This window comes from Saccostrea echinata, unplaced genomic scaffold (assembly GCF_033153115.1).
Source record: "Saccostrea echinata isolate AGI-Se365-2 ecotype Australia unplaced genomic scaffold, CSIRO_AGI_Sech_v1 ptg000319l, whole genome shotgun sequence".
Taxonomy (NCBI): Eukaryota; Metazoa; Mollusca; class Bivalvia; order Ostreida; family Ostreidae; genus Saccostrea; species Saccostrea echinata.
Window position 1 is genome coordinate 1 of NW_026890067.1, and position 10,284 is coordinate 10,284.

The 10,284-nt window shown below is 59.7% G+C and overlaps 4 protein-coding genes across 4 annotated transcripts; 3 read left to right on the forward strand and 1 right to left on the reverse strand.

Moving 5' to 3' along the window:
- Positions 1 to 445: 445 nt before the first annotated feature.
- LOC133177995 (uncharacterized oxidoreductase YeiQ-like) lies at positions 446 to 2,329 on the forward strand. Its single transcript, XM_061312791.1, has one exon. The coding sequence runs from the start codon at positions 446 to 448 to the stop codon at positions 2,327 to 2,329; it is 1,884 nt and encodes a 627-aa protein (XP_061168775.1).
- Positions 2,330 to 2,332: 3 nt separating this feature from the next.
- LOC133177992 (mannonate dehydratase-like) lies at positions 2,333 to 3,400 on the forward strand. Its single transcript, XM_061312787.1, has one exon. The coding sequence runs from the start codon at positions 2,333 to 2,335 to the stop codon at positions 3,398 to 3,400; it is 1,068 nt and encodes a 355-aa protein (XP_061168771.1).
- Positions 3,401 to 3,955: 555 nt separating this feature from the next.
- On the forward strand, positions 3,956 to 4,480 carry LOC133177993 (glucosamine-6-phosphate deaminase-like). The gene has a single exon (XM_061312788.1). The coding sequence runs from the start codon at positions 3,956 to 3,958 to the stop codon at positions 4,478 to 4,480; it is 525 nt and encodes a 174-aa protein (XP_061168772.1).
- Positions 4,481 to 6,271: 1,791 nt separating this feature from the next.
- On the reverse strand, positions 6,272 to 9,808 carry LOC133177994 (uncharacterized). Its single transcript, XM_061312790.1, has 2 exons — positions 9,774 to 9,808; positions 6,272 to 9,620 (listed from the first exon to the last, which is right to left on the reverse strand). The coding sequence occupies exons 1-2, from the start codon at positions 9,806 to 9,808 to the stop codon at positions 6,272 to 6,274; spliced, it is 3,384 nt and encodes a 1,127-aa protein (XP_061168774.1).
- Between the last annotated feature and the right edge of the window lie 476 nt (positions 9,809 to 10,284).

Genomic DNA, 10,284 nt, shown 5'->3' on the forward strand with positions numbered 1-10,284 from the left:
ACTGGGAGCTGGAGCGTTGCAGTGATGCTCAAGGTGTACTCCGGGAGCAGGATAGCGATAAGCTGCATCAGCTGGATGTCGGCTCATGGTTTGATCCACGTTTTGCGCAGTGCAGGATACCGGGATTAGCAGAAGTTTTCCCACTGGTACCCGAGGGGAAACTGATCAATATAGAAATCAAAGAGCTGTATTCAGAACATCGTGGCACCGTAAAAAAAACGATTGAAATCTTAAGCGATGCAGCACCTGAGCACAGAAAAAATGTCATCATATCTTCATTCAGCTATAATCTGCTGGCAGAAGTGCATCAACTGGCTCCGGATATCCATATCGGTCTGCTGAGTGCCTCTACTCATACCAATCTGCGCAGCTTTGTGCAGAGTCTGCCCTTTCCTGTTTTCAGTTTCCATCCGAATGTCTCTCTGCTCCGTGCAGAAGAAGTTCGATGGGCACAGAGCCAGAATACCGGGTGTATCCGTGGACGGTCCGTCGCTGCCGGGAGCTGGCCCGCTGCCGGGAACTGAATGTGGATGGGCTCATCTGCGATGATCCAGCCATATCTATTCCGGGCTGCGGCAGAAAGCGGCCGGCACCGGCCACGCTCGCACAGTCTGATGCCCGGGCCCCTGTCCGGGCATCAGACTGTGCGAGCGTGGCGCAGGAAGTGGAGTACCGGCCATTTTTGCAGTATGATAGGGTGCCTGGCCGCATTCACGAACAACGCTCAGGCGTTATTTCGGGAGGCCCTGCTCATCGGGCCTCCGGACAGCCACTCACCGCAGTACGTTCCAGAGGGAACAGGACCTCCACTATGCCATACATCCCCGCCAGCTACCCGGCACAACAGCTCACACCCCGCATTGCCCATATCGGTCCGGGAGCCTTTCACCGCGCCCAGCTGGCCTGGGCCTGCCACGAACTGCTGCAACAGGACCCCGACTCCGGCTGGGGAATCTGTGCCCTGTCGCTGCGCGGCCACACACAGGTCCTGGAGGCTCTGGAAGCACAGAATTACCGGTATCTGCTGGCTATCCAGGGCAAAGAGCACAGCAGAGTCTGTGAAGTCGGCTCGATTGTGCGCTGTCTGGATGCCGTGCGCGATGGCCTGGCCGCAGTGCTGACCCAGCTGGCCAGTGCCGATATTATCAGTCTGACCATTACCGAAAAGGGCTACTGTATCCATGGTGCAGACCGCTCTCTGGATGAAGGGCATCCCGATATCCAGCACGATCTGAGGCTGCAATATCCTGCCGCTCCCTGGAATCTTCCCGGAGCGCTCTACTGCCCCGCACGGTACTGGGTTTTCTGCGCTGGCCATGGCCGCCGCCAGCGCGAACAGGCCGGTGCTCCGGCCCTGCTTTCCTGTGATAATATCCCCTCGAACGGCCTGGTACTGAGGGCCGCTCTGCTCCGTTTTCTGGAGCTGCTGGAGCTTTCCAGCCCGCCCTGGCCTGCTTCTCTGAGAAACTGGGTCGAAGAGCAGTGCAGGTTTCCCCTGCACATGGTCGATCGCATCACGCCGGCAGTCAGCGCGCAGACTCTGACGCAGATTGCAGAGCTGGCCGGCCACTCCGACCCGATTGCCCTGGCCACCGAAGAGTTCAGCCAGTGGGTCATTCAGGATGCTGGGCAGGATTTTCCAGCGGGCCGACCGGCCTGGGAGCAGCTCAGCGGCGTGAGCATCGCAGCCAGCGCAGCCGAAGTGATGCTCTACGAAGAGCTGAAGCTGCGCATGCTCAACGGCTCACACAGCTTTCTGGCGTATTGCGGCTACCTGGCGGGTAAAACCTCTATTTTTGAATGCATGCAGGATGAGGTGCTGCGCACGGCCTGCCAGCGCTTTATCACCGAAGAGCAAGGCCCGACCCTGCATCCCCCCCCAGGGGTGGATGTCCGGGCCTACGCCGAACAACTGATGGAACGCTACAGCAACCCCCATATCCTGCATCGCTGCCATCAGATTGCCATGGACGGTTCGCTCAAAATACCTCAGCGCTGGCTGGATGCGTACCGCACTGCTGCACCAGAAGCCCGGCAGCCGGGAAACTGGCGTTTTTTATCCTTTGGGCTGGCCGCCTGGCTGCAATACCTGCGCGCTACCGACCTGAACGGCCGGGCCATTGCAGTCCAGGACCCGAATGCCGCCACCCTGCGCCAGCTGCTTGAACAGGCCCCGGCGGGAGCAGAAGCACGGGCACTGTTTTCCTTTGTGCCGACTTTTGGCGATTTGAGCGAAGAGCCGCCCCTGATCGAAAAGGTTCAGGAACAGTACCAGAAAATACACGCTCAAGGCTTGTTACCAGCTCTGAGCCACCTGCTAAGGAATTAGATGATGCGCATGAGTTTTCGCTGGTTCGGGCCGGAAGACCCGGTAACTCTTTCCCGTATTCGCCAGATCCCGGGCGTGGAATCGGTGGTGGCCTCACTGTTCCACATTCCTGTCGGGGAAGCCTGGCCACAGGCCGACATCGCGGCGCTGAAGCGGCAGATTACAGATGCCGGGCTGAAGCTGGAGGTGATTGAGAGTCTCAATATTCACGAGGATATCAAGGCAGGGTCTGCTGCCCGCCGTGATGAGTACATTGAGAATTATCAGCTCACCCTGCGCCGCCTGGCCGCTGCCGGAGTCGAGACAGTCTGCTACAACTTTATGCCGGTGTTTGACTGGACCCGCACCAGCCTGCACCACCGCCTGGCCGACGATTCCAGCACCATGTTCTTCGACGGCGCAGCACTGAGCCGCATGAGCCCCGATGAGCTGTTTGCCAGAGTCCGGAGCGAGTCCGGAGGCGTGGAGCTGCCGGGCTGGGAGGCCGAACGCCTGAGGGAACTGCGCGTGTGCTTTGAGCGCTACGCCGGGCTGGGGACGGAGGGGCTGTGGCAGAATCTGGCGTATTTTCTGAGCGCCGTGATTCCGGTCTGTGAAGAGGTGGGCATCAATATGGCCATCCACCCTGATGACCCCCCCTGGCCGATTTTTGCTCTGCCGCGCATTATTACCGGGGCCGAAAACCTGGAGCGCTTTCTCGGGCTCTACGAGTCACCGCGCAACGGTTTAACCTTGTGTGCCGGTTCACTGGGAGCCAATCAACAGCATTCCATCCCCGGATTTATCCGGCACTTCGGCAGCCGCATCCACTTCGGCCACGTGCGCAACCTGAAGCACGAGGGCAACGGCGTTTTTTATGAGTCCGCCCATCTGAGTTCCTGTGGTTCGCTGGATCTGTTTGCAATCATGAAAGCCTACCACGAGATCGGCTATACCGGCCATATCCGGCCCGACCACGGACGCATGATCTGGGGAGAACAGGGTCGGGCCGGATATGGCCTTTACGATCGCGCCCTGGGTGCCAGCTATCTGCTGGGTCTGTGGGAAGCCATCAATAAAATGAGCCGCTGAATCCGGGGCAACAGCCCGAATCATCTGCTTCTGCTCTCAGGTGCCGGAATTACAGCAGCCTGCGCTCTTATCATTCTGCCTGCTCACGTTCCGCACGGGCCGCTTCCATTTCCATGGCCTGCCCCGGTTTCCTGCTCTGACGGCCCTGATGACTCTTAGCCCAGCACAACTGTGCCCGCAGCCCCCCGCCAGAGACCAGCCTTCCTGAACAGAGTGCACTTCCTGAGCATGGGCAGGATCTGAACGCTGATTCCGGCTGCTCCGCTTATCATCGGCGCAACCATAAAGCACCAGGGAAGGAATCGCTATGCAGATTATGATCACCGAAAATTTTCAGGAATCCAGTATGCGGGTGGCAGAGCGCTTTATCACTTTGCTGCAACGCAAGCCTGCGGCCCGCCTGGGCCTGGCCACCGGCGGCAGTGTGGAGGGTGTCTATGCCTGTCTGGTGGCGGCCTTTCGTAAGGGCCAGGTCGATTTTGCCCGGGCTCCAGTGTCAACCTGGACGAATATGTGGGCCTGGGAGCGGAGCATCCCCAGAGTTACCGCTCTTACATGAACCGGCAGCTCTTTGCGCACATCAATATTGACCAGGACAACACCTATGTACCGGATGGCCACGCGCCCGCCAGGCAGGAGCTCGCCCGCTTCCGCAAACAGCTCTACGGCCCGGAGCGGGAGGCCCCGCAGCGCTCCTGCGGCAGCGGGCGCGTGGATCTGCAACTGCTGGGTACAGGAACCAGCGGCCATATCGGTTTTAACGAGGCTGGCGACTATCTGATTGCCGATGCTCATATTGAGAACCTGGCAGAAAGTACCATTGAGGCCAATTCACGCTATTTCCGCTCGCGGGAGCAGGTTCCGCGCCAGGCGTTCACTCAGGGAGTGGGCGATATTCTCAAGGCCCGCAGCATCGTGCTGATTGCCTCTGGCCCGGCCAAAGTACAGGCCATAACCCAGTTGCTGACTAACAACAGAATCAGCACTCAATGCCCGGTAACGCTGCTGAAACTGCACCCGGACGCGACGGTAGTGCTGGAGCGCGACCTTGCCCGGGCTGCGGGGTATCAGGATTGCTGACTCGTTCTGGCCATGCCAGGCGCAGCTCAGCCCAGAAATTCGACTTCCGCCTCATCGTGCAGGCCTGCGGAAGCAATCTCGGCCGGAGTCAGATCTTCAGGACGGGGCAGCAGGCCGAAATCTCCGGCATCCGGCGCGGGGCCGGCAGCCACAGCGGCTGCCGGCCGGCTGTAAGCTGTAGACTCGTTGAGCTGAGGGCCCTGGTCAGGTGGCACAGCACCCGCTGCGCCCTCGGGCCCGGCAGGCGGCAGCTGTACCGTGTTGATGCTCTGTTGTGCCTGATGGTCCGCAGCCATTACACTGGAACCATTCTGTTCGTTGTAGAGGGCGATGGCCCGTTTGTACCACTCAATGGCGCGCGGGTAATCACGCAATCTGGTTTCGTAGAGCTGGCACAGCAGATTAACGGCGTACAGACTTTTATGACTGGCTGCTACTGAGTACCATTCCACCGCTCTGGCATAGTCTTTGAAGGTATTCTCATACAGTTGTCCCAGGGCGATGGCAGCCTTCAGGTCTCCCAGCTGCACCGCGCGCTGGTACCATTCAATAGCGGTATCAATATTGTGCAGATTGTGCTGGTAAATACGGCACAGATGGTAGATCGCACTCAGGCTCTCCAGCTGGGCTGCCTTACGGTACCAGCCTGCCGCCTCATCGTAATCTTCAAAGTGCATTTCCAGCAGATTGCCGGCCCGGATCATCGAATATTCGTCACCGTAGTGGCCCGCCTCGGTATACCAGTCGATGGCGCTCTCAATATCTTCCAGACTCTGTTCGTACAGCACGGCAATGCGGCGCATGTAATACAGGTCACCCTGCACCGCAATCCGTTCATACTGGTCAATGGCGCGTTGATAGTCGCGCTGATACTCGGCATAGGCCGCCAGCTCAATGATGGCCCACTTCCTGCCCTCATCGGCGGCCTGCAGGATCTTTCTGTAGCTGAGCTCAAAGGCCCGGTCGCGCTTCTGGCTCTGCTGTACCAGTTTACTATGCTGGCGCTGCCTGCGGAGATTTTCCTGCAATTTCCGGGCGCTGTGCTGCGTATCTTCAGCAGAACTGGCGGCTGCGGAGATATCCGGCTGCGCTGCTCCTCTGCCGGCATGGCTTGCCTGGGCCTGCTGCGCTGCGCTTTTACGGGCTTTGCCTGTTTTCGATTCCGGGCTGGCCTGTCCAGATTTCTTCGACTTCCGATGTATCGCCATGTTCCCCTCCATGTGACGCGATGAATGATACGTACGCCCCCGCTCGTATCTACCCGGAATGCATTATTCGATAGGATTCCGGCAATCAAACAGAGCCTCAGGAAGAGCCAGTGCGCGCTCCGGTGCTTTCAGAGGGGGGACTTTGATGATTGTAACGGGATAGAACCGCCTGGCAACAGAATCGCTGCCAGTTTTTGCCCAGCGGAAGGGCGGAGCAGAGCTCGCGGATGGCCAGGACTCCAGGAGTCAGGACTCCAGGAGTCAGGACTCTATGAGCCAGGACTCCAGGAGTCAGGACTCTATGAGCCAGGACTGCTCGCACAGGATGGCCGGAAAGCGCGGTTGATATGAGTTGAGAGCAGGAGGTGGGGCCAGGCGAAAACCCTGCCGCGCCTCCTGCTCTCAACTTTCTGTTTATTGCTGCTGTTTCGTAAGACTTCCAGCTGACGCGTGCGGCTCCGATTTACTCAACAGCTCTGCCTCATAGTACTGGAAGCTTCTGAACAAGGCGCAAGACCTGTTTCCTTCTTATAAGAAAGCCCCAACGCCCCGCAAAAACGGGGCCCATGCTTCCGGTAAGTCATCAGAAAAACCACCCGGTATTGACAGTGAGCGTACCGAACATCTCCACCGCTGACCAGTTGCTCTGTGGCCTGTTCCCTGTACTGTCCTTTGCCCTCACCTTGACGTAATAAATCGTACCCGAGCTCAGACCACTGGTGGTGTATGATGTTGTGCCCGTGACCTGAGCGGTGCTGCCCTGGGCATTGCTGCCAGTACCCCACGAAATCTCATAGCTGTCCGCCCCCTCAACGGCATCCCATTCTATCGTAAAGCCACTGATACTATTGTTGACCTGAGATTTCAGACTGGGAGCAGCTAAAGCAGGAAGGGTATCCGTACTAAAGGTTTCCGTACTGCTCCAATCGCTCTCCCTGCCATCAGCCAGAGCTTTGACTTTTACGTAATAGAGCGTCCCTGCCGACAAAGAGCTGAGGGAAATTGAAGTGGACGTGTAATAACCCTGGCCCGCATCCGTATTGCTGTCAGGACCCCACTTAATCCAATAGTTAGTCGCACCCGTCACCGCATTCCAGCTCACCGTCAAGCCGCTGGCGCTTACATCGCTGGCCGCCGAATTCAGGGAGGGCGCAGCCAGCGCAGTCTTAAACTCCCGGCTGACCCAGACACTGTCCGGGTGCACATCGGTACTGTCCGTGGCCTGGAGCCTGACGGCATAGGTGCCACCGGGATCCAGACCACTGATGGTATGCGATGTGCCGCTCACACGGCTGAAACCGAACGTCACATCCGCTCCCATACCCCAAGAGATATAATAGCCATCCGCTCCCGTCACTGCACTCCAGCTCACTGTAAAGCCGGTAGTGCTTACATCGCTGGCCGCCGAATTCAGAGAGGGCGCAGCCAGTGTCGTCCCGAACTCCCGGCCGTTGCTCCAGGAGCTGTCGCGTTTTACACCGGTGCTGTCCATGGCCCGGACATAGAAGAAAGAGGATGTCCCGGGGCTCAGGCCGCTAAGGGTATACGACGTGCTGCTCAGGTCAACCGACGTCCCATCTGACCCCGAAAGTTTATAGCCATCCGCACCCGCCACCGCATTCCAGTTCACCGTAAAGCCGGTAGTGCTTACAGCGCTGGCCGCGTTCATCACCGGTACCGGGAGAACTTCATAAACCCTCAGGCTCTGCGGACTCGACTCTGCCGAGCCTCCTTCACCGTCACTCACCAGTACCGAAATCTGATATTCTCCCGCAGACCAGCTGCTCTGCGCTGTGAAGTACGCTTCGCTGCTGTCCGTGCCAAAGTAGAACCAGTCTCCACTCGTGCCCTGCCGGTACCGCCACTGGTAGCTCAGGCTGTCCCCTTCCGGGTCCTCGGCCACCACGCTGTACCTCAGGCTGCTGCCCAGCGCCAGCTCCGCAGCCGCTGCACTCACACTGCCCAGCTGCGGGGCCACATTCAGGCGCAGCGTCCGCGAAAGCGCTACATTCCCGTTGATGCCATCGTTCACCAGCGCCGTTACTAATACCTGGTGCCGCTCTGACGCGCTCATCCCGGCTATCTCCGTCGCGCTCTTCCCGCTGACCGGCGACGCAAAGGTCTGTGCGAGCAGCGAGGCTCCCGTCTCTCCGGCCACGCTCAAGCCGTTAATTTCCCAGCCATAGCTCAGCGCGTCCCCGTCCGGATCCGTGGCCTCGGTATAAAAATTCAGTGCCGGACTGCGCTCGGCTGCTGTTCGCAGCTGATACCGCGCATTATCTGCCGGAGTGGCTCCCGTGAAACCCAGACTCGGCAGACGGTTGGCAGCCATACTCAGCGCGTAGGTCGCAGTGCTGACCCCGCCAGCCGCATCGCTGACCCTCACCCGTATCCGGTACGGGTCTGTGGCCGTTGAGGCAAAGCCTCCCGTCTTCAACTTCATCCGGTAGGGAGCCGTATTGTCCACCGTACTGCCCGCCGGCAGCGCGTTCCAGTTGGATGAACTGGACTGGTCGGGCCGCTGGTACTCCCACTGGTAGCGGAAGTCACTGGCCGGATCCACACTATCCAGATTCGGATCCGTTACCTCCAGCTCAAAGTCCACATCCTGACCCACTACCGCCGAGCCACTGCTCCCCGCCGTCGGCTGGACAAAGCGGACGACCGGAGCACCGTTGAGCAGCACAGCCACAGCATTGCTGCCCGGACTTTCCAGCGTTGCCGCCGCACCATATCCGTCCTGCGCCGTAACCCGTACCTGGTAGTCTCCGGCTGCCTGCGTAAACGTATAGCTCAGTACTGCACCATTGCCCGTCGTCGTGCCCATCGTCTCCACAAGGCTCCAGCTCCCGTCACTCTCTTTGCGGTACAGCTGCCAGGTATACGTCAGGCTGTCGTCCGCACTATCGCTGCCCGATGCCGCAAAGTTGAGCTCCCGGCTGCCCTCCGAAAGCTGTATCGTCTGAGCGCCCGTGGGCGCAGTAATGCGCAACGACTCCGGCTGGGTGTTCAGGTAAAAGCGCCGCTGCGCCCGGGCACTGGATTCCCCGTCATCATTGGTTACCACCAGAGAAATGGTATTCGCACCCGCCCGCAGACCATCGTCCAGACTCCGGCTGCTCTGCGCCGAGGTATCCCCCCCGGTCGTCTCATATACCACACCGTTCAACGACCACTCATAGGTAAAGCCGCTGGCAGCAGGCACTGAGCGCCGATCCTGAACGCTCACGGATACACTCACCACAGTCCCGGCAGGATTATAGGGCAGCACCGTCGCTGCGGACCCCGCCGTTGCTGCGGCATCGCTCTCGTCCCCGCTGCTCCAGCCCGTAGTCCCGGCTGCCCAGTACACAGCGGGCGCGCCGGGCGCAACCTGGGTCGTGCTGCCCGTCAACGCAATATTGCGCGTCAACACATCCTGCGCTCCGCCATGTTCGTCTGCCACTGTAATGCGCAGGGTGTAGTCCCCCGCACCCAGACCGATGTCCAGCGCCAGCGGCAGACTCTGCAGCACACCCGAAGTCCCGGATGTCTCACTGCCCCCCAGTACGCGAAATTGACTGCTGTCCGCCGCAACGTCGTGCCCCGCAGCAATGGCGGCCAGATAGATCAGCTCTCCCCCGTTGGGGTCGCTGGCCCGGGCCGTAATATTCTGTGGAGTCTGGATGTCAAACGCAGCCGGCGCTGCGGGTGTCTGAGCCTCATCCAGTACCGGGGCTTCATTCAGATAGTAGCGCTCCATCCATTCCGAGCGCTCACCGCGCATGTTGAGCGCCTGCATCCTCACGGTGTGCAGACCAGGCCCTCTGAGCGTAAAGGTTTCACTGTATACACTGCTACCCGGGACGTACGCGGCAGTCCCACTCTGCAGCGCATCGTCCACCAGCCAGTTCAGCGCCGCAATTCCTACCGGATTGTCCTGCGGCCGGGCACTGACCTGGTTGGTAATGAGCACATCAATACTGCTGCCCGCACTCCCGTCCCCGTTCAGCGGCTGTGTCTGCGAGGAACGGGTGCTTACGATATTCGTGGATCAGCGGGCGGCTCTCAGAATCAACACCCGAAGCATCGCCAGCCAGACTCACCGAAACCACAGCCTCCGCGCTGCCCCCTTCCCCATCGCTGACAATGAGTTTCAGTGTGTAGTCACCCGCTGCCTAGGTAAACGTATAGCCCCGGCTGCTCAGAGCCCCGGCGCACCCGTGCTGCTGATGCCCAGGCTCGTAAAATCCCCGTCCACAGGTATGGCAGAACCCGCAGCGATGTACCAGCTGTAGCTCAGCGCCTGACCCGCATCCGCATCCTCGGCACTGGCCTCCAGGTCGAAGGTGCTGCCACTGCTGATGTCGATCGACTGCCCGGCTGCCGGCGCAGCAATCACAACACTGGTGGGGACACTGTTCAGATCCCAGGTCCTGGACAACTGGGCATTCCCGCTGGAGTTGCTCACCACCACCCGGATGGTATTCCTCCCGGAACGGGTGAGCGTAAAGCTCTCATCGTCCCCGCTCCTGCTGCTGTCCAGATCATCGTTCAGGTACCAGGCATAGCGGAAATTCTGATCCGCGACGGCATCGGCGAGCACCTTGAGCCGGA

Coding starts and splice junctions, on each gene's coding strand:
- LOC133177995 (XM_061312791.1), top strand. CDS start 446: ATGGGCACAGAGCCAGAATACCGGGTGTATCCGTGGACGGTCCGTCGC.
- LOC133177992 (XM_061312787.1), top strand. CDS start 2,333: ATGCGCATGAGTTTTCGCTGGTTCGGGCCGGAAGACCCGGTAACTCTT.
- LOC133177993 (XM_061312788.1), top strand. CDS start 3,956: ATGAACCGGCAGCTCTTTGCGCACATCAATATTGACCAGGACAACACC.
- LOC133177994 (XM_061312790.1), bottom strand. CDS start 9,808: ATGGGGAAGGGGGCAGCGCGGAGGCTGTGGTTTCG. Junction 9,621..9,773: donor GCGCGGAGGCTGTGGTTTCG/GTGAGTCTGGCT, acceptor CAACCAGGTCAG/TGCCCGGCCGCAGGACAATC.